Here is a 22,026-nt window from a genome sequence, read left to right as displayed (position 1 = left end):
AATGATGCAATTGAAGTTTTTTTTTTTCTGGCCCAGCAACCCATCGTCCAAAGTGAGGAAGGATGACTTATTATTTTATTTATATATTTTTTCATTTCATGGATATCTCGGTGGCATTTCTGACAAAACGTCCATCCAGTTCATCAACTGGTGTTCAATTTTGAAGTAGTTTTTCATTTCAATGAAAGTCTGAATTTATGATGTCATTGTGTCTGCGTTGTCCGCAATACATTTTGCCACGTAAAGGAAATAGAAATGTGTTTTTGAATTTCCACACATTTTTTATATTAAAATAGTTAAGTCACTTAAAGTGTTAATTGTAACGTGTTAAAATTAAATGTCTGTCTATCTTTCCGTGTAATCCAGTATGACCCAGGAAGTGAAAACAAAGTGGGGAAGGTCGTTATTGTGGAACACAAACAGGTGTGCACACCTGAAAGAAAACAAAATGGAGCCTCCTACAACTGAGAGCAACATTGACCAATGTAAGTACAAAATAATTCCATTTTTCTTCTCTGTAATGCTAAATGAAATCTTACCTATCCACTGTACTGACTTCAACACCAGCCAAGTTGACTTTGATTGACATTTAGCCATTCAGGCAGAGTTTCTAAAAAGAAAACCTTTTGCCGTCATTCAAGCGCTAAAGACGAAAGCGAGCAAGTACATTTGCGAGCGCAATCTCTCCATCTTCCCCGAAGCTTCTTTTCGACATTAAAAACACAGCAGTAATAATGACCCGGCTCTGCATAAGCCCCCCGAATGTCTTGAGAGTGGTAATAAAGAGCAGCTTGACTTCAACCTTCTGCCGCACACGTCTTTCCACGGCAATGTGATGCGAGCATCTTTGCCGCTGACGCTCGCTGCATTTTAATACAATACGCTCGGCATACTACATAATGCATCGCGTGCTCCCGTCTATGCTTTCAGTGCCCCTCACATGAGGCCTCACCTCCATCATTCCACTTTACTGACACCTTTGCGAGGCCTCTTTGCAGGAAAGAAAAAAAAACCAACAACTCCAAACAAACCCAAAGGACACAATCTCCAGAGAGAGGAGAGATGGCTAGCTCTGAAACAATGAAAACAAACAGAGCGATACTATTTGCCGGGCTGAGCGACCACAGCGAGCAGGAGAAAATTCTGACGACCATAAACAATGTAGTGAAAAATAATTCTCTCTGCAAAGTATTCAGAGCACGATAATTGTACTCATCGTTGATGCGTGGCTTCACAAAACCACGCAAGCCCTCTGAAAGACACGCACTCGCCCGTCGTCACCTTTGGGCCTCGAGTCAGCTAGCGCGGGGTGAGAGATTAGCTCACTTGCCGGGCCCGATCGATGCATTGATCATCGGAGCATGAGGAGTCAGTCGCTATGCGTCACGGAGACGCTCCTTCAATGTCGGGACTCGTCGCTTTGTTTGCGCCGCAAACGCGGCCACACCTCTCCGGCGGAAAATTAATGATTACGAGCAAAAGGTTAATATCCACTCAGCTGAAAATGAATCAAGACTGAATTAATGAGATCATTACTTGCATGGATTGATAATGAAATTAGTCTTCTTTCCAAGCTGCGGGCCGCCGAGGTATTGATTTGGAAAAAAATGCTTCTGTAAGCGGAGCCCTTGACCGGACGCACGCCCTCTGCTGGGAGGTCCTTGAACTTTTTAGTTTATGTTGAACAACCTTCAACGTCCCGCTAGCTAACACAGTTGTCGTTCGTAACGTTCAAATTGTGTCGGCGCCCGCTTAGATCGCCTGGGGCCAGTATAAAACAGAAAAATGACTCATCTAAATTTCTCTCAGCTCATCAGTACGGCACTAATGTTAGTCGTGTGTTACAGAGGATATGTTGATGCACTGACCCTTGTTGCATAATGTTGCATAACTTAAAGTAGATGATATTTAGCATTAGCTAGCGTTCTCAAAGGATAAGCTATGTGGTTGTTCAGATAAACAATGCGTTTAGTTAGCAGCGGCAATAAACTTTTTTTGTTAGTGTTTTTGGACCTGCACACCTGAGCAGTCATTTATTACTCAGTGAATTTAATAGGCTATTTTGTTCTTTTAATTGTGTAAACTAACTGCTATAATGATCTCGCCGCATGCTGATAGTTAGCTTCTGTGCTGGATTTTTTTAATTAAACTTCAGCCCAAACTTTTTTGCTTTAGAGTTGTCTACTCATTTGGATGCCGGCTTGTTTTGTACTTTGAAACGTGCATTTTGGGTCCTGGATCCCTCGCCGGTTGTTAGCGAAACCATAAAAGCGCTATAGCTGAAGTTGTTCTGTACTGTTGGAACATTTTTACAATCTGTTACCAGAGAAAAGGTGTGATGAAAGAGACTGCTTGATGACAGAAGAGTCGAGACTGATTTTTTTTTCACTGGCCTTATTTTTTTGGGGGGGGGGCGGCTCTTCGATTTCGTAACTCGAACAAACTCCCCGCCGCCGTTACAAGTTGTTAACGTGACGGCCATTTGTCAAACAATCTTCTATTGTGCAACACTCGCTTAGCATCACAACTTTGGGATTCTTCTCTCATCCCTTCTCGGTAAAACGTAGGTCCTCAAAAATCTTTTGAAAAAAATGGCAGAAAAAGTTTGGTCTCTTTAAATGCATTGGGAAAACTGTAGCGTCTCCATTTGAAATGGCGCAAACTTGAGATTCATGACATTCCCTCACACTTGTCTCTCTGGCCCCCAGCTTGTACCCACTTTGAGGACCGCTGTCCTCCAGCTTTTTCTTCCCGTGCCTCCGTCTCATCTGTCGGGATGCTTTATGTACGAATGGACAAAAGGTGGGCGGCGGTTTGCAAGGTGCCAAGGACAATCAAACACCCGCGGGACTCGGGCCCTCAAGGAGCCAAACAAAAACCACCCAAGGCTAGAGAAGCCCTCATTTTTCCTCTCCTGAAATGAATCCATCAGATTAGAAGATCCTTCTGTTTTTTTTCTGCCTTTTCTTGGGCTTGTGCTGCTTATTAGCCATTCTGCAGCGGCGCTAATGATGTTATCGCCAGCCGCGCGTTCCATTGTGTCCGCCGCGGCTCCTCATTTGTATTCCTCGTATTGACGTCGCCCTCGCGAGTGTCAAATGTACCGCACGTCGAGGTATCGGTCGCCCTAAAGAGCTGATCCAAACAGACGTGCCGCGCTATTTAAAATGATAATGTAGTCGGCTTGCGCAATTAAGAGACACGCAAGACCTCCATCTGATTCGCAATCTATAAATTATATAATTATTATTATAATTATAGCAAACATTCTCCCTCTGGGCCGGGAATAAAATATTGTATCTATAGATGTATATAAGGAGATAGAAATGCACGTATGCAAAGTTGTACATTGAATTAGGTGCATTAACCCCGACGCACTTTTGCAGTTTGTTCTAATAGCGCATTAGCATGCTGGATGCGAAGCGGTAATTTATGGAATTATAGCCGTATCGCTCGAGTAATGTAAGAACACATTTTAAAGTCATGACTGGTGGAAATGAAATCATACAATAATTGGCTTGGAGCAGCCACTTTTGATTCGGTGATAAGATTTAAAAAAAAAAATAATAATAATTGTGGCCCATACTCATCAGCCGCCCTCGGCAGCCATTACCTTCCAGAAGTTGAAATTTGCGTCTCCTTGTCTCACTGGTGTGTTATTTACTCTCGTCCATTTATATTCCCGACACGGCCTTCAAATTCATTTACAGGTTGTGCCTACAGGTGGTGCAGCGGAGCAAACATAATTAAAACTTCCCTATTCTTGCTTTGAGCATTTTGCTCGTCATTAAACGTCGATGGTTTCTCCGTAAGCGTTTTCCGGGTCGCAACGCGATTGAGAAAGATGTCGCCGTTGACTTCGTCGGTGCTCGTATATCAGCTAAAAACCGTCGATGGAGCGAGATTAATGGCTTGATATCGTTTGCTCGCATCCGCATTAAAGCCACACGTGCAGTTTGAGAAGCCGTTCGCAATCTTCCCGCCTGCTTCCTAATGCAGGCATTAATTATGTATGCCTAATTTATTGGTTTACAGTATCAATGCGCTCGTCTCTCCGTGATTACAGTTTAATTGGTGATTAGATAGCTGCGAGCGGCGGGCCACGCTGGCTGTCATATTTCTTTTTAAAAGCATCTTTTGTGCAACGCGTACGTGTAAACAGCTCGCGCTACCTGCGTTAAACAAAGAGACGCCGGCTCGTTAATTAGCGGAGGGTAGGGCGGGCGAATTAGAAAGCCTTGTAAACAACACAAATAACGCTAGCGCCGCTTTTGTGTGCAAGGCCGGCCGCCATGTTGCGTCCTTGTTTTTGATTTACTGGAGGCCTGAGTCCACCTCCGTTCTTGTTTTGGACAAAAGTAGTTCTCGTGTTTTTCCCAAGCATACTTTTCATGCACGCGTAGACGGGAAAAATGAAGCAGACGAGCTCTCTTCAGGTGCAAAGTGGAAGAGACATTTGCCACCGCTCAAATGATGACTCACTCGCCCCGATGACCGGGATCGGGTCGACGCGGGAAGCCGTCGGAAGACGTTTTGCGTTATTATCGCTGTCGCAACAATGGAGATGGCGGATGTTTTGCCGCGCACAAACAAGGCGCTTAGTGGAAATGACTTGGCTGACGTGAGACTTGGTGGTGGAGTTGAAGCATTCTAGTGGGCCATGGCAACTGCGCTCGTTTATGCTTTTGGCATAAAAAAAAAAAAAAAAACATAAATAAGAAAGAAATGAGTCCCAAGCAAGGATCTGTGTGTATTGAATAATTCCTGGCAGGTGCCTGTTATTAAAACAACAACTCTTTTTCGAGTTTGCTTTGTGTTCACACATGGTGTGCTGCAAACACACAAATATTTGATGTCGGTACAGAAGTCCATTAGGAAATGAGCAACTTCACGGGCTGCCAAAGCAAGCTGGCGCTTATGCAGCTTCCTTCCACTACACCCCCCCCCCCCCCCAACCCCTCACCAGCTGGGTGTGGGAGTGCGGCTCCGGTCCTCCAGCAGTTTGGCATCGCTGTTGTTGCTGCAGGAACTGCAGCTACACACACACACACACACACACACACACACACACACACACACACACACACACACACACACACACACACACACACACACACACGGACGCAAAGAGCCCCTGTGGCAATCCGCCCCCACACTCGGTCAAACTTTTGCTACCGACAAAAGTCGATGGCGGAAAAAAAATGCATCAAATTGAATGAAAGGAATCTCGCGTTTAAATTGTATTGACGTCTTTCCAGATTTTAGTTGGAGCTAAGCATCCACGGTGGCGCCATCGACTACGATTCTATCGATTGATGAACCGATGAATCGGACACAGTCGTTTTATCGTGTTTATCATCGCACCTACTTTTGCTCCTCAATGGCAAACGCGAGTTGAGCCGCCACGGCAGGGGGGGGACGGCGAGGATTTGACGAGCGGGCGGCGTTCATCCATCAAGGGGCGTTGTCTTTAACGGCGTGCCGGGGACGCCGATGAGCCACATAACGCCGTGCGATCCCCGCCGGGAGGAGCAGTTCAAGGACAACTTAGCATGCCTTTCATGCTTTGTAACTCTCGCAGGATGGATCACAGCACTCTGGCTGAGAAACAAACGAGTAGGAGGTAGCGGGTGTGTGTGCGCACATGGGTGTGTGTTATTGACAGATTGGGATCAAAGATTGAGCTCCCCAATGCGAGTGGCTGCGGCAATGCAAATAAGTGCATATCCGTGGATGAATTATGAACAACTGATTTTTTTAAAGCGGAGGGCTGAGTAGGAGGAATTTTTTTGAATTATTTAAAAGGTTGGAGCAAAGGTCCTCCATTGATACCTTAGGAACCCAGACCTATTAGTTTTATGTATATTTCAATATGTGCACATAAAATGAAAGCTGATTTGATACTATGTTTTGCCTCTTATTGTCATCAAACCCAAAGTTTGCCTCCAAGTTAGTTAGACATTGACTTTTGGGAAGGTAGGCTGTGAAGTGCTCAAGGTTAGCGGCGCAAAGGGCAGCGTGGGACTTGCTTTGATGGCGGCGGCGGTGGCGGTGCTGGCTTTCCTTCCCGGGGTGACGAAGTGCTCCGCAGAGAGCAGCGAACGTCCAGCCATCCTTGGCCGCCCAACAGGCAGGATTAACGGAGCCATGCATCATCGCCGTGGCAACCAGTGATCTGTGGCCGGTTTATTTATTGACTCGGCAGATGTATCGATTGTCTCCAGTGAGGAAAGTCCAGACGCGCTCAACTAGTTATGTAACGTAATTAAAGTAATAATAAAGATAAAGAACAGTGGTGTTCCTCTTGGTTCCTTCAAGGTTTTTTCTTTGTTGTTGTTTTTTTTTTTTCCCAGCACCCAGTTTTTTCTGCATTTAGAAAAATTGGTGGTGAAAGTTCGGTGAGTGGAATTATGACAATAATTGAACTCTTTTGGTTTGTGAGAATAGTACCATTTTTCAAGCAAAAAACTTTTTTTTTTTCTCCTTTTAGTACATTTACAGGAATTGAGTTTTTAATATATGGAAAAAAATATATTTTACAAAACCAGATATGAAGTTTCATTTTGTGAAGAAAAATGTAATTTTATCCGAGTCGTCATAAAATCTGAATTATTTGCATTAAATCTCATTTGTCACTTAAATTAGCACATCTCTATTGTAATTTCATAGTTTGTTTTTTTCAGTGTGTCAGCACGGGGCATGTACAAGGTCATTGTCATTTGAAAGATTCTATGAAAAATCCTGGAGTCTTTAAAGGCAAACTTGTGGCGCATGCAGAAGGTTAGCATCACTGACGTGTAATTTGGAGCAAATCCAAATGAGAATTAATGAGCCTTGGTAGAGGTCGTACCTTTCTGTTCCAGTTCATCCGCATTTCTGCTCATTGGTTAGCGCTTTTCATGACTGAAGTTTCTTACAAAACATCAAATTTGGCTTCTGCCGATGGCTCGGTAGCAACCTTGGCGTGTTTCTTTTTCAGTGGTTTTTTTTTTTTTTTTTTTTCTTCTTCTTGACGTCAAACACTCCCTGACATTGCCAATGTTCCGACAGCAGCGTCGGCAGCTTATTTAACAAGCCATTAATCTCTAACGACAGAGGAGAGCATGGCAGCAGATGTTTGTTAACAAACGTTGGCGGGGCCCATCGGTGGCGTTCTTCAACCTCACGCGTTGCCGCCACGACGAGAGGACCACGAGGTGAAGCAGGAGGCAGTTGGCAGGAGTTTGCTATTATTTCCATGTTGGAAAATAGTTGCGTACCCTTGAGAATGAATAGATAGATTTGTGAAAGAAATACTTTTTCCCGCTCCTTTTTTTTTTTTTTTTTAAATAAGCGTGACAGCGACTCATTGAAATGGGATGAATGAGAAAATGTGCGACCATTTGCCAAACGAATGATTACTTTTCCTATACAAAGTACTTGGTTATAAAATATTGTTTTGATTATAAAACAAGCATACAATTTGAAAAGAGCCTTCGCTGCATGGAAAAACAAAAAGCCTCGCATCGCCATTTTGTGCAATTTGTATCGTGATTGTGATGGATACGTCAACCGGGTTAAAGGCATCGTAGAAATCAAGACACATTTTAATATGTTCCCATCAGTCATTTCTAAAAATTAAATATTTTTTATTTTAATACATTTTGTAAATTGCACTAAAACAATATATAAAATACTAGCATAATGTATTTATTCATTCAATTTTTTTTTTTTTTTTTTAAATGAAAGGTTCACTAGCTGATGTTGATCTGCCTGCGTTCTCGTCATTTTTTTAGCATCTCCCGGCTACCGCGGAGGAGAATTAGCAATTAGCAGTTTCGCGCGCAATGTGACGGCGGCGGGGGCAACACATCTTCGCCGCTCACAGTCGTCTGTATGCTAATGTCAACCACGTACAGAGACTCCAATTATCGGCTAATGCTCATGATACGTCAGTGCTCTTATTCAATATGGGCGCCGCTAATGAGCGAGGCGCCACGCGGCAAGAATAGTGTGCACATTATCGCATTGGTAAACAACAAGGTCGTTGCATGTGCAAAAGACTTGTTCCTTATCATAAAACTAATAATTGTATCTCTTTTGTCCAAAACAGATATGGAGAGAAAGGATGTGTGGAAAGTTCTGCTTTTGGGTGCTAAGGAATGAAAGTGAAAGGTAAGGACACTTTAAAACGTTTATCGACATGTGTTGTAATAGTCATCGTTTTATAGTTGGAATTATAATACCATGAAACCGCTATTTTTGCTCACAGTGATGTCCATGTCCAGTGAAATGACATTAGCAAAAAACAGAAATACGATCGTAAATTAATTTTAAATTAAAATGTACGATTTCATTAATATATTTCAATTTATTTCAAAACAAGTCGTACGATCATACTTGACCTTGTTATGTCTGTTACATAGAATTTGAAATAAATAGGATTCTTCAACCTAAATCTTGATGAAGCCAAAGAGTGACTCTTTGTATCGTTCAAAATCAGTATACTGATATTGGGACATCAACTCTAATCCCTGAAGGTTATGGGACATTTAACTTTGCGATTGACGTTTGCCTTCAGCTACCGCCGTGCAGCTGGCACCACGCTTCTTGAGTTGACAGAAATATTAGCCCTCAGATTTTGACGGTAAGGTCGGAAGTGGAACCCGTCGAAAATAACTGCACGGTCAAATTTGGTTGTCACGTTAGAGGTCGGCGGTAATAATTTTATTATGATGATAAACCTTTTAGCGCGTTAGCCAGTGTCACCTCCATGTCATAACTTCACATACTTGTGGGAGTTGTACTCAAGAAAAATCATCATTTTCCTCTGTGAACAAAAAAAAAAAAAAAGATCATCTCTTTTTCACAAATATAAATATATTTTATGTTTTGGTATGTACAGTAGTCATCTTCCATCATCATCAGCATTAGTTTTGAGAGGGGGGAGGGGGAGCAAATGGAAAGTGCCACGATTACGTCCGAGCGTGCCCTCCGAACGCGGAGAAGTTTTTGTTTCGTCAAGTTGGTAGAAGGCTGGCGGTGGCGACGGGTCCCGCTAGACCAGAGAACCTCGAGATATGCTTTCCTCCTGTTTCTCCCATTCAAAGTTCTGGCCTGTCATTTGGTAGAACATCATATTAAAGGGCTTGTAGAACTTGTGCAGTCGCCGAATCACGTCCGGCTCGATTTTAGGGTGAGTTCTCCCTTTGGACTTGCCCAGGCAGCGGGGAGTGCTGCTGTCCTCGGGCTTCTTCAGACAAGGGAAGCCTTTCGTCTTGTTGAAGTAAAAGTGTTTGTCTGTGACGATCCTCTTGAGGCCCAAAAAGTCCTGGACTTTGGCCATCTCGCCCGCGGGGTCCACAATGAGCCTCTCGCCGCTGACAAAGTGCATTTGGGAAAGAGGAAAGTACTGCATCCAGCTTTCCAGGTGCAGCGCGTATATCCCGATGCGCAAAGCGCTCCACGAGGCATCTATCAGACCCAGGGTTCGGTTTTTGAAGGCGAGAACCTCGAAGGTGGGGATCTCGGCCTTCTTGGACAGAGTCTGCGTGTAGTCCGAAATGGCCCTGGTGACGGGATTGCGCACCACAATGATGAGTTTGATGTCCCTGGCCATGGTGTGGATGCGCTTGGGGGCTTGGTTGGTCACAAAGTAACTGGGGGTCTTCTCCATGGTGATCTGCCCCTCCAGCGTTGAAGGCATCAGGTCTCTGGGGAGGAAACGGACAGACACGTCTTAGTGTGCAGACAGAAATGGAAGGATGCTTTCAGCCATCATTGAAGTTGTTGTTGATTCTCTAGATTTGTCTTAAATGTCGATTTATTGGACACAATCACTCGGAGTTGTTTGGATTTGGGGGACAACTGGAAATGAATATGAAATGGCAGGTTCAAGCCAAAAATTGAGGTGATTTTGTGGGTTTACCCATCATAGACATGTCTACCAAATACCATGTTGATAAGTGATACTGAATTCAGGAGCAAGTTGTTTGGAAATGGTAGATTTCCCATGGGTTTTTGAGGTCTAGACTTCTTTGTGGGTCTACTCATAATAGACCTGTCCACCAAATTTCATGTGACCAAGCAAAATTTGCTCCAGTAGCTGAACTAAAAAAACAAACAAACAAACAAACAAACAAACAAACCTGCAGCTCAGCTAATTTTTTCTGCGTCCGCTTCTGAAGACTAGCTAAAAATGAAAAAAGCACAAACAAAGCAATCCCAACTATTACCGCTCGCTATTATGTTGCAATGAGCAACGCTCAAATAATTACACCCATGAAGTCATGCGCAGGAGATAAAAGACAAGAAGATGAAACGGCAGTCGAGCGAGCATGCTCATTGCTTAATTGACTCCATCTGTGTTACTCCAGGAGCTGTTTTGGAACTTTAATAATGAGTCGACTGCATATCGTTAATACCGGGGGAGCCAGGGGCATTGTTTTGTCATACATTTATTATGCATGCTATGCTCACACCCTGTGCAAGGCAGTTTTATTCACTCCCCCCCCCACACACACACATTTCACGTCATTTTGTCGATTGTTCATTCAAGTCCGCCGTGATTCATTAAGAGATTAGAGGGGATTATTTGTCGTAGAATCGGAACGCCCCTCACTTGAGGAACACATCCCACTCAAAACCATTTGCCACGGCTGCCAATGTTCATCTCACCCCGGTGGCAAATACAACAGCAGCGGCGTCATTGTTGTTTCTATTTTGGTTGAACTAATAATACAGTGTAGCGTTAGCTTCCGGCGAAAAGCTTATCAAATGTTTACACTTGACGCTCCCTTTTTTCCTTTTATGGGTCCCACTGCTAAATTGGTCCATTAGATCCTCTATGACTCTTACTTAACTGATCACAAACAGAAAGGCGGCAGCTTTTCTGCAAAGCGCAATTCAAAACGACGCCTAAGCAAGTCGCATTTGCTCGCTAAATGAGCAGAGCAAAGTGCAATTATGGCGTCTGTTACCGTCTGGGAAATGAGGAAAAGTTGCCGTGATTGTGCTCGTAAGAGCCGCTTTACTCCTCTTTTATGTTTTATTCCACGCTCGACTGTGATATTTCAACACCCGCCCCCTCCGCCTTGTTTCAGACCTACACTTGCGACGATATACTTGCATCAATCATTTGCACGGCGGACATATTCCAAATGAAGTCTTCTCCGCCAAAGAATCCAATTTAGCCAGCAAAACATAAGATGTGGTTATGCACATATCGACCACCCACTCCGCTCGCACCCACGTCGCCGCACACGCGCCGTCATTGGTTTTCCGAGCTGAGAATCTCGCAAGTGGCCTGGTAATTGCATCTCAAGTAACAGTATTGCCTTCCTGATGGGTAATTTCCCTCTGGGTTGTGTTTGTCTCTCGACAGTATGGTGCTGCGCATACTCCTGGCGTGTGTTAGGGAAATTAAATCTGCAGATTGCAAAGTGACCAGAGAGAATATTCCCTTTCATTAGGTGCCCTCACTTTCCGCGAGTAATGCCGGGCAAAAGTTTTTTTTTTTATTTTATTTTTTTTATTATCTTTTCCAGAAGTGCTCCTGCAAACTTCAGTTAGGTGCTATGCCATGGCCATAAAAAAAAAAAAAAAGTTGAAATGGAATCACCTCAGCACAACCAATTTCCTACTCCATAGACACGACATCATTGGTAATGTGCCGCGCGTTTCGCAAAGCATGTCCAATCGTTCAAGGTTACCTTTTTGGAAGCATAAAAACCGATCGTCCTCATCCGGCGCAACGCGGAACATTATACGTTTAATTATAGGACAACACAAGCCCAAAGACTTGTTTTGATGGCGCGCCGCAATCACCATCATCATCATCAGTCATGGATCAAGTGCCTTTGAAATGTCAGCAGCCAAGGAAATCACAAAGCCGATAAACAAGCTAGTAGTGGGGGGGAGTGGGGGCATTGAGCGGAACGGCGGCAAATAACCGCAAACGCTGACCTCCTCATTTTGGTTGGTTTTGATTTCTATTTTCGCTCGCTAAGCATGACGCCGGTCATTGGGGTGGGTAGGCGACTAAAGCCGTGGATCCAAACGGGCCTTCCTCGCCATCTGCTGTTTACCTCAAATATTTGTTTTCCACATCTCATATCGGATCTCGTTGGAGTATTCCGGTAGAGTCTTTGTGAGTACAGCGTTTAAAATGCCGTGAACTCCAACATCCCAACACAATTTCCGGCGTCTGCGGAATCCAGGGAATAATTTTCAGGCTCAACGAGGTGAGAGCCAATTTACATTTGTAGAAACTGTTAATCGTTCTGAGCTGTTTGCGGCGGAAAAAGTTCTTCCTCCTGAGGAACTCAGCTGTCTCTAACAATTAGGGAAGATGAAATAGACACCTCCGCTCGCCCTGGCTTCTTCCCCCCCCCCCCCGTCAAACCCGTTCGTATCGAGCCGCGCCGATACGCCGGGCGTCCTCTACGTCAAAGACGATCAGTTATCCCCAAAAAGTTTCAGTCATAACCGCTGCCGCGTCCTCGGAGAGCGAAATCTGAGAGACGTCGGAGCTGATGAGAGCAGACAAATATGGTCCTAATTCTTTCTTTCAAAAAGAGAGCGTGATTATTTTCGAGTGAATAATGGAGATTGAGTCTCTTGTAGTTTTTGCGTATTATCGACTCGTCTGCATTTTTGTGGCTAGGGACAAGAATGGTAAGCAATTATTTTGTTTTTTCTGAGTAGCGTCAAAGCACACATCAGGAAGCCAAACAGATGGTCGAGGTCGTCTAAGCGGCTATTCATCACCGCCAAATGGGCTGATGGATGCTACGGTCAGTTTGCAATGAATAAGACATGGCCGCGCATTGAGCGACATGTTTGCGATAAGCACCGGTGCCGAGATATTGCTTCTCTGAGCACACGGAGGAAAACACTCCAAATGAGTCATTCCTCAACAAGTCAACGTGTTCTTGTTTGGCACGCACGTGAACGCGAGCCCACAGGCCAGAGCAAAGGCGACCGCCGGGTCTGTTTTCGAGTGGGAGGCATTGTTGCTGTCACAGTTTAAGGCGGCGCTTTTTTGGCGGAGAACAGCATTGCCGTTCACGCCGATCGGCCCGGTAATGATGCGAACGCTTGGATCCAGATGGCTTTTGTTTTTGTTTGTTTCCAACCTGAGTGTGAACTTTCCACCTGTCAGTGTTTTCTAAGCGTATCTTTGCTTGAAGCTTCTCCACTGGGCACTCGTGTGTTTTGTTTGGTCCCCCCCCCCCCCCCCCCCCCTCCCACCGAGTCTTCAAATGCTTATTTGTAGAAAATGATATCCGTCCAAATGAGGGGAAAAGTCAAGTACACGAGAAAAAATGTTTCCTCTTAGTATACCCATTAAAGATATTTAAGATATTACACGCTCAGTGGGCCTAAAGAAGTTGATACCTGTGTGCTGGGACTTTTGAAATAAGAAATAACTTTTTCAGAAGTTTTCTCACCTATGTCGCACCAATCTTGGTTTCCTGATCCCAGGCCAATTAACACCCCACTGTTCTCTCAACTAGCGCCAAGGGTAGGTCACACTAGTTTCCTGATTCTGGGATTACTCACTTCAGTCTGTCTTGTTTCTGAGCTCAAGGTAATCAAGACTTGGCCGTTCCAAATATTTCGTCAGTTTCATTTGGATTTGAGCTATTCTGTATTCGTTCGCTTGAGTCTCTCTCTCTCTCTCTCTCTCTCTCTCTCTCTCTCTCTCTCGACTGTCCCGGGTGCTCTTCCACCTGTGTCACGTCGGTCTCCATTTCGTTAGTCACCTCCCCTTCGTTCCAAATGCTCCCTCACCCGTTTTGTGTCAGCTCTTAATCGTTGCCTTTGTCTCGGCTAGTCTGTATTGGTTCCCTTGACTCTTGCACTCATCTCGTCCGCCCGTGTCGTAGCCGTTTTCCCTTGATCCGCCTGTCTTGTACAGGCATTCCAGTTCCTTCCCAGGTGTTTCCTCACCTGTGTCATGCCAGTTTAGGTTTCCTGAGAGTCCCAGACAGTCAACCCTGCTGTCTTCTGGAATCTTCTTTCACCTGTATCACGACAGTTTGTATTTCTTTCCTTTGCATCCGAGCTAGTCCTTTTGGTCTTATCCAGTCATCTCTTTTTCTTCCAGGGTGTTGTCTCACCCGTGATGATCAAGTTTGTCATATTGCTAAAAATCGATTCTTTATCCTCCTCTCAAAAGTCTTGGTGGGTCAATTTCAAATGTGACGTATATGCTCAAATAGTTTGCTTGCAGATCACATTTGGCAGCTGATAATAATCCATATCACAATTGTCAGCAAAAGAATAGCTCAAGCTTGCAAATACCTGTTTACCCGGCACTACGTCAAGAACATTTGAGGACAGGAAGTGACAGCTGGTCCTGATCAAAAACCTTATTCCCCGATCTCTCCCAGTCATCCCCTAAAGACCGACGCGTTTCCAACGGCGCCCGGCCAGCCAGGTATTTTCTCTCAGCGCACCTGCCAGACTGTAGCAGTCGCATCTGAAGCTTTTTGGACATGAAATAATGTGTGGGAGAAGGATGGATGGAACATGAGGATGTTTGCAAAGCTGTTTCACGCTGCACCATTACCATCCTCAACAGTCGCCTGAAAGGGAGAAGAAGAAAAAAAAAAAAAGTCTATTTTTAACTGAAGTCTGCGGAGACAATGAGAGCGCAATCTTATCTCCAATCAAATTCTCAAAAGGATATTGCCGTCTTTGCTGTCTCCACATTAGGCTTGTACAAAGAAGGCTGCTGCTTTCCAATGTCTAGAAATAGATAGAACAAAGCTCAAAATAATGATCTTACATTTGTGATGTAATGCAATTAGAAGGAGAAACACGACAGACACACAAACAGATCATTCGGTTCTTCTTCTACTGTCTCATCCCACTAATAATGTGAACCATTTTGTGTGAGCCACATTCACATTTCCATGTTTTTTTCAATCCATCCTGGACCTGAAGGTCAATGCGACACCACCACCACACAAACACAGAAACAAGTCTTCTCTATAAGTGCAGAGAGGTAGAAAAAAGCAATTCAGCAGTTTTCTCCTCGCAGAGAAATATCAGGACAAATTTAGCTCTACCTTTTACACCCGTCGAGAGAGAAAAAAAAAAAAAAAAGTCTGACATTAAGTTTCAAACCCTTTCACGACAGTATTAATGCTAAACCTCAGCGTGGCGGAACTCTCAACATTTTCCAAAAGCTGCTCTACACGGGCAGCGCAAGGTCGCTGGCGAGCTGCCATGAAATACACACAAAATATCCCGAGCGCATCAAATAAATATTGCAAGAGCCGTTTTGAATAATACAGGACACTTTTGGGGGTTTGTTCCCAGATGCTATTACCGCATTCAGTGCACAAGCATGGTGCTACGTCAACTTTGCTTCTCCTTCCTAAACTCACCCGTGCGTAAAAAAAACAAACAAACAACAAAACAACTCGCATCACATCAACATCAATTTATTGCTAGAGATTGGGATCTAAAAAAAAAAAAGGTTTCTCCAACACAATTGTTTTCCCTGTTGCGTTGACATGCACTGAGTAATCTGGATCTGGATACCTCATGAAAGATTTTTTTTTTACCGTCAGAAAGAGTTTAAGCCTCCATTAGTGTCATCATGAGGTCAGACGCAAAATTCAAAGTAGTAACTTGAGGCTACGCGTAAGCCCTGTAGGCGCGACGGGAATCCCTCGTTGGACTAATTGGCAATTTTGTCCAACCTGAGCTATAATTGGAATATATAGCTCTGTGCTAATGACGACAAAGTCTTGATGAACTGGCTGGTGGTCGGCTACTTGAGTTAAAAACAAACAAAAAAAAACATAATCAGTGTAACTTTTTAACTACTTACGAGATCAAATGTCTGAATGCTAAATTATGCTAACAACAAGCTAACTGAGTCTCGAGCGTAGCGTGCATGAATTTCTTCCATTTCCCGCTTAGAAATGTCATATTAATGAAGGCGTGCTGATCGGGCTTGTTAATTCGCATATGCGATGAATCATGCATGCGTGTACCTGCTGCACTGCCGCCGTGCAAGAATGCCAAATCAAAGTACGACTTTCTTAGGTTTTATCGCATTTCAATGAGCAACATGTAGTCTCAGTTTTTTGGAATGAGGCAAAAATAGCAGGAGATTTTAAATGAAGGCTCTGTGACTTTTGAGATGTCTATGTTGTTTTTAAGACGATGTGTCACGAAGGGGCAGGTGAACCCGCTTGAACAACTTTTTCTAAATTGGTGACGTTCACTGTTGCAGTAAAAAAAAAAAAAAAAAGCTGTAGTTGAAGTTGGTCAAAATTGTGCACTCAAGTGTGACAAAATGAAAAATGCCTCAAGCCATTTTTTAACTTTCTGCTTTTCTTCGCACTTATCACATAGAATCAACCTCATGTTTTGCTTTTGTCAGGGCAAATCAGATCCCGAAAGTACGTCCCGAAAAGGTTGAACAGTTTGTTCAGGCTGGTTCAATAACACCTTTTCCCAACGGAGAAGGGGAAAGCAAATCCAGTCCAGATTTCTCAGTCTCATCTTAAATCCAACAGTTACAAATCTTAACTGTCTTCAGGTGACTGGTTTCAAAAAAAAATGTTCTCTGTTGAAATCTGCATTGCAATGACCACAGATCGCCCGGTTAAATGTAGGCCAAGCAATCTCAAGTCTCGGGAAACCCGAATCCCGTTTTTCCATATCTGTCAATCTGCATGCATGAAGCTGTAGGCCGCCTCCAGCCAAACATTATAAAGTGCTACTTTCCTATTGGAAGCCGGAGAAGAGATTGCACACGCTCCGTTATGTGCTTCATATTGATCGAGCCTAGCTCGGGTTATGTCGCTCTGTCTGTAAGTAAGCCGTGGCATCATTCGCTTTTTTATTTCCACCACTCTGCATTTTCAAATTTTTAAAATTTATTTATTTATCAATTAACTCCCAATTGGCAATCGACTCAGTTCCAGTTTGTCATTTGTTTCATATTAATAACCGAAAAGAAAAATATGGACTGTTATTGGTTTTGCTCACACCGACTTGCACGGCAACTTTGACTCAGTGGAATTTTTCCAAAATAAATTAAAAAAAAATGTTCAATGTGGATTTAATTCCCATTTTTGTGGCGATTTAGTCAAATGGGCGTTCGTGTAGGGTGTAAGGATGTGCATAGTTATGAATCTTGTTCACGATAGCATTATTGCAATTTCATTTGCTAAACAATGCAAACAGCCCAAATGCGTCCATTTGGCATCCGTCGAAATAAGACAGGCATGAATAATTTAGCCGCACATTTGCAGGGATACTTGAAGAAAAACGATGTGTCATTTTACCCGAGATGAATGCATATTGGGTAGAGAGTAGAGACGGGTTTGGGAAGGGGCTGAGGTCGGTTATTTTTTTTAGCAGCGCAACATCTGGATGCAAAGAAACAGGCTGCTAAGAATGTTCTCATCATGCAGACATGGCCTAAGCTGCTCCATTATGGGCTAAGCTGACCTATCAGTTGGGCTTTAGCTAATCCAAATTGTGCTTTTCCTGCCAGCACATTGCTCAATTCAGACGCTCAGCCGTGAGGGGGGGGGGACAAACATAATTCACCTGGCGTGTGAGCCACTAGCATCTAAGGGATATTGACAGAAATGCAGAATAGACTTTAGACCGGTTGAAACCAAGTCTAAGTTATGGCGCAGGTGTTATAATGCAGTTTTGGTGGAGTTGATCCAATGGAAATAATACATTTAAATAAATTCGATAGTCTTTTCCATTTCAAAGTTGGGGTTTGGAGTAAACAGCGGCGCTTTAAAGCACATTTTGGTTTGTTTTTGTGCCCTTTCTCACTGAGGTCAGGCGTTAGTAAGACGTTTCAGTCGGCGCCTGCCATGATAGCAAATATCAGCAGCGCGCAGTCGACTCGGCGGGAACACAGCTCCGCCGGCCGTGCTGACATGACTCGAGGGAAATTAATTTGCTACAGCTATAAAACGCTTGCTTATTTAATCACTGTTAGATTTAATCTAACACCTTAATCTCATCGGGTGGCTTCTCCGCCCGAAGCTTTGCACCTGCAAAAAAGTACGAAGGGATTAGAGTCAGAGGAGCTTGTCGGCGGTTGAGTTAAAAAAAGAAAAAAACAAAACCAAAACAGTGCAGTCATGAAAGCAAACGTAACAGCCAGCAAACAAGCACTCCATTAAATGAAGAGTGCCTCTCTCTCAAAGAGTGACATCTAATGGCATCGGAGCTTTTTGGGTTCCCGCCATGTATATTTAATGCCGTCCGGATCAAAGCGCGCCGAGTCTCTTCCCGCCCTCGCCGGATCAAAGAAATCTTGCTCGCGAGTGTGACACCAAGCGTCGGGGGTCCCGGTCCGATTGCCACGGCGCCGCCTCATCTTTCATTCCAAGCGAGGAACGCACCTGTGCGACCGGTGACACCTTGGCTGTAAAATAGCTGACGCTTTTCAGAACTCGAGACTGGAGGAGATACGAGGGTGTAATCCTTCAATGGATCTGGCGAGACACCCCCTTTTGAGCCCCCCCCCCCCCCCCCCCACGCTTAATCTGCCCGGCAGAGGTAGTTTGACGCAGCAAGCGAATCTGCCATAAACACTCTCCACAAATGCAGGATAATGTTTTGCTGATACACAGATTAACTTGTGTAATCCAAGCTGCCAATGGCAGAGTTGAAAAGGAAATGTCAACTGTTGAAAGATAAAATTAAATCGTAATCTCTCAAGTCTTTCCCTTTTTTACTGCTATTGTCCTCACATGTTCCGCGCTACTGCACCGACATCAAATAGCTTTTTTTTTTTTTTTTAACTCACATCGAAACATAAGCGACGCACTTTGCGGGCTATAAATAACTCCTCGGTCTGACGTCTAATATGCCGCACGGCAAAGCGGCACTCGAGTCCAGTCGGCACCGGGCTACAACTGTTGAGTCAGCAACTTGTAAGTGTGGAGTGCAAAGTTTCAACCGACGAGTTCTTTATTATATTTTCACCACGTAAACATTCCATTCCATTCCAGCATCTAATTGACAGTATTCCGAATCACATTTTTGTGTGTGTAGTCAAACTTCTCTTTGAGAAAGTTGCCGTCGTTTTTTTTTTCGGAAACAACAATGCCAGTTTGAAGAGTCGAGCAAGTTATTAGGCCGAGAGGATACACGCAGTCAAACAAATGGCCCTTAAGGAGCGACGAGCGCGTATTAATTACTCGAGAAAGCATTCGGTATTCAATTCCGACACCTGAATCAGGGTGGGCAAACCGCATTGCGTCTTGCCGTCATTTTTTTTTTCCCCCCCTGGGCTGATGTGAGCACAATGAGGAAGCCAGGAAAGAAGCCGACTTTTTAATTAAGCAAATGTGTTCCATCCGCCGTGCGCCATACGTCTATTCAAAGCCGTGTGTTTTATCTCCGAGAGCAGGTTTCTATCATCTTTTGTCTGCGCGGCCCTGAAATGGACCGGCAGCTGAGCCGAGCCGGAGCCCAGCCCCCCCACACCACCACCCCACCTACCCCCCCCCCCGTTTGAAAGAATCGCTCACTTTGCTCGGCTTCCGCAAATGGAATTTGACACCAGTGTGTACTTTTTGTACAATGAATTTATCGCTTAATGACTCTCGCACACTTGGGCGATATATTCTGGTGATAGGGACTTCTGAGAGGCTTACGTCGTCTGTTGAGACAAAGCGTATCCTTCACTAATTTTTTTTCCCCCCCACTCTCTCCAATAATACGTATGACAAAGCCCCTGACAACGCTCCATTATATCACCTCATTGCAACTCTGGCAAAGTGTTATAAGAGTCGACTTTTAAGAAGTGTGATCTATTTAGCGGGAATATTTAGCGTGTTGATGTTATTATTAGGGGTGGAAAACCAAGAGGAACTCACGGTAACTGCGACATCGTCATAAAATCACAATACGCGGGAAGGAAAATCAATATCGAAAAGCTTGGTAACTACATTTTATGGTTGTCAATCTAATCCAGTAGTTAAATCAGAATTACAGTTCGGTATTGGTTAATTATGTTCCGTATCTTCAATCTCAGATAGACATTGTGCTGTTCCTTCTGGTATGCCTATTATGGCCACCTGGGGGCAGTATTATCACACAGACATTACGACAACCACAAAGAGGCTCTAAACTAACTTAGTAAGTTGCCCTGACTGAAAATGAGCATGGAAGAAAATAGGGAGTTTTGTTTTCTCCACTTCCCAGCGCATTCATTTATCGTTGCGGCGGCGGTTTAATGGAGCAGATGTTGTCGTAATTAATATTACACAGCGCAGCCATCCTTCATATTACAAGGATGTTTATGCTTCATAGCCTGAAGTGAACCAAATCAAACGGCTGGCCTCTCCCAAACACTTGGATCTCGGAGAAAATACAAATGAAGGTGGCTGGGTGGGGATAATCTCAATGGAGTGACTTTTTAATGGACACTTTTCGTATTTGGGCATAGCAGTTAAAAGCTTGTCAGGAAGAATTTTCCCCTCGATTAATCCTCGCGCTGGCTGGTTCGCATGATCACGTTTCAAAACGTGTCTTTTCTCAAGTCAATACGCAGCCATTGCTAATCTTATCAAGTCACGCGGATTGCTGTGCTAAAACCGTTGACGACATCAGAGCAAATATCATTTTACTCCATGACATGTCATGGAAACATTTATTGACTTAGGGCAATAAATCTAAAGATGTTTATACAAAGCCCCAATGAAAAAAAGTATTTGGCTAATATCACCATTATGACCAATGTGAGAATAGGCCCAAGTGTTTATCAAAAATAAGAGAGTAGTCGTACTCCGAAAAGGTATAGTTCATATTTTTTTGAACATTAAACACTGTGCCTAACTGTGGAAATTTAAAAATTACTTTATTTTTATTCAATTGCACACAAAACTTATATTTTATGTTTAAATGCTTTAAAGCAAGCAGTCCTTAAATTCAGTGTAAATTGTTGAACTTAAAAGTTAAAGACAACTGATTTGCGTGAAACAAATGTACTGTACTAGATTTCTAATGATATAAATGTATCAAATTTCATTACAGGATTTTATACAGGCTTGTTTTGTATTTGAGATGCTTTCATTTTTTTTGGGGTTTACCGCTTGCAGCTGGCAATTTCATTTTAAATGTCATATCGCTTGCCCCCGCTTAATTTGTATTCACCAGGCAAAGAATTGCGAGGCACCATTGCACTGATGTCATTTTAACAAACAGATAACTTTGAAAGTCTGCAGCTCTTCAGCTGATTATCTAATTTAGCGGCAGACACAACACAAATCAAACGCCCCTCAAGAGTTTGAAGGACGGGGTGATGAACTTGCTGGAGAACGTCTTATAAGATTAGATAAAGATACGTTAGCTGTCCCATTTGGATGGCTCCTGTTTACGAGTGCTAAACGTGCAGTTTGTAAAGAAGCACTGCCAATCTCAGAAGCGTTTTGTCAAACATGGCAATAAAAGACTGCAATTATTCATGTTGCTTAAGTGCTCTCGAGTAGAACAGCTCGACGGGTTTGACTGACTTGGCAGTGTGGCCCTGGAAAGAAAATGGAGCTTGTTTTGTTGTTGGCGCCGTTGGAAATTGTCGGTGAGGAGACGGCACCTGTACAAAATCCATGTTTTCTACCAATGACGAAAGTGGAAACGGCATGGCCCTGCCTGGGAGCAGCGAGGAGTCTGATGATTCACATTAGGATTCAAGATTATGGCCACAAATGCGCCCACTCAAATGACATCCGCAAAAGAGAATGCCTCTTTTGTTGTGCAGTATTATGCTTTTATTGCTTTAGGACAGCCACTTTAAAAATCCCCCCAGAGACGCATAAATTATGAGCGGCGCAAATGTGCACAATCTATATTTCATTTCCAAGAGCTATTAAAACAAACACACTCAAAACAAAGAAAAATGACCGGTTTTGAAGTTGACAGTAAAATGCTAATTGGCTAATTTCCCAACTACTACAGGGGCTCCTTTATTTTGGACGGTTTGGGCTATCACAAAGCCAGGCAGCTGAGTTTTCAGATGTGACACAGAAATAGTAACATTTG

The 22,026-nt window shown here is 43.6% G+C and overlaps 1 protein-coding gene and 1 long non-coding RNA gene across 2 annotated transcripts in view; one reads left to right on the top strand and one right to left on the bottom strand.

The window, feature by feature from the left end:
- Positions 1 to 373: 373 nt before the first annotated feature.
- LOC147044149 (uncharacterized) overlaps positions 374 to 22,026 on the top strand; it is a 106,249-nt gene continuing 84,596 nt past the window's right edge. The window contains exons 1-2 of the long non-coding RNA XR_015068502.1: positions 374 to 485; positions 8,093 to 8,154. This is a non-coding gene — a long non-coding RNA (uncharacterized LOC147044149). The remainder of the gene's footprint in view (positions 486 to 8,092; positions 8,155 to 22,026) is intronic.
- hs3st4 (heparan sulfate (glucosamine) 3-O-sulfotransferase 4) overlaps positions 8,884 to 22,026 on the bottom strand; it is a 46,941-nt gene continuing 33,798 nt past the window's right edge. Inside the window, exon 2 of the mRNA XM_085933934.1 lies at positions 8,884 to 9,692. Coding sequence (XP_085790060.1) covers positions 9,038 to 9,692 — 655 coding nt within the window. The 3' untranslated portion in view covers positions 8,884 to 9,037. The remainder of the gene's footprint in view (positions 9,693 to 22,026) is intronic.

Source organism: Syngnathus leptorhynchus, chromosome 16, assembly GCF_054491065.1.
Source record: "Syngnathus leptorhynchus isolate UIUO chromosome 16, UIUO_Slep, whole genome shotgun sequence".
Taxonomy (NCBI): Eukaryota; Metazoa; Chordata; class Actinopteri; order Syngnathiformes; family Syngnathidae; genus Syngnathus; species Syngnathus leptorhynchus.
Note: the sequence above shows the minus strand (reverse complement) of the source record. Positions and strands in the feature narration are given on the sequence as shown.